Source organism: Drosophila eugracilis, unplaced genomic scaffold, assembly GCF_018153835.1.
Source record: "Drosophila eugracilis isolate 14026-0451.02 unplaced genomic scaffold, ASM1815383v1 contig_2088, whole genome shotgun sequence".
NCBI lineage: Eukaryota > Metazoa > Arthropoda > Insecta > Diptera > Drosophilidae > Drosophila > Drosophila eugracilis.
The window spans coordinates 4141661-4142586 of NW_024572964.1; the positions used below are offsets into that span (position 1 = coordinate 4141661).

The 926-nt window shown below is 38.1% G+C and overlaps 1 protein-coding gene across 1 annotated transcript; it reads left to right on the forward strand.

Annotated features, from left to right (window-relative positions):
- Nucleotides 1–205: 205 nt before the first annotated feature.
- On the forward strand, nt 206–809 carry LOC108107684 (perlucin-like protein). The gene is made up of 2 exons (XM_017215273.2): nt 206–329; nt 390–809. The coding sequence occupies exons 1-2, from the start codon at nt 207–209 to the stop codon at nt 747–749; spliced, it is 483 nt and encodes a 160-aa protein (XP_017070762.1). The 5' UTR covers nt 206; the 3' UTR covers nt 750–809.
- The last annotated feature ends 117 nt before the right edge of the window (nt 810–926 follow it).

A 926-nucleotide genomic window follows, 5' to 3' on the forward strand; every position in this document is an offset into this window, starting at 1 on the left:
TAAAGGGTCGGAAGCACTATCTTCCCTTTCCGAGTATCAAATCTAATCTTGAAATCAACGAAGGGGATCTTATGAACTTAAAATGATTGATACTAAGAGATAAGGTTGTTTATAGTGATCTAATTGTATATTATTTATTAAATCAAAGCAGAATCAGTATAAAATAGACAAACTGTAAAGCACAGAAAGTTATTTGCAACCACAATATGGTCAAGACAGTACTCTTTATTTTGGCCTTCCTTGCTTTTGTTGTGGGACTTCGGGCTCTGATATGTCCATCCCAATATACGCAGGTGGGCGAGAAGTGCCTTTACGTTTCCAGAAATAAGGTAAATAGGAAATATTGACTACAAATAGGTATAATATTTATTTATATATTTTATAATCAGGTCAATTGGAACGCGGCTGCTCGTCAATGCAGAAAGCTTGGAGGAAGTCTCTTGGTATTCGATAACGAAGTCGAGGTGATCATCACTACCGCCCACCTCTTGAATGTGGGAGTTTCCTTCAATGACAGTTGGAGATCCTCCGTTTGGGTGGGAATCGATGCTCTGGAAAATGACCACAAATTCATCTTGTCCAAAACTGGCGATGCGATTTTCTACCCATATTGGGCGAAAAATCAACCGAGTTCAAACAAAAATGAAAAGTGCGGTGGTTTCGCCAATTATGGATCGTGGGGCTATTTCAACAATGCCTGCAGTTACAGTGCTTTATTTGTTTGTGAAGCAAGGGGTTACTATCCTTAATTTTCTATATTCTTTACTTCCCAAAACCAACAATTAAAGTAACAAAAATAAAGGAGCAAACTCGAAAACAAATTCACTTTTCCTAGTCCTATTTACAGCAGTTTTCCAAATTTCTCGCACTGCAGAACCTTGGGGAGTTGTCAGGATGTTGCCACTGCCTGTATTTTAATAATGCAT

Coding starts and splice junctions, on each gene's coding strand:
- LOC108107684 (XM_017215273.2), top strand. CDS start 207: ATGGTCAAGACAGTACTCTTTATTTTGGCCTTCCTTGCTTTTGTTGTG. Junction 330..389: donor TTTACGTTTCCAGAAATAAG/GTAAATAGGAAA, acceptor TTTTATAATCAG/GTCAATTGGAACGCGGCTGC.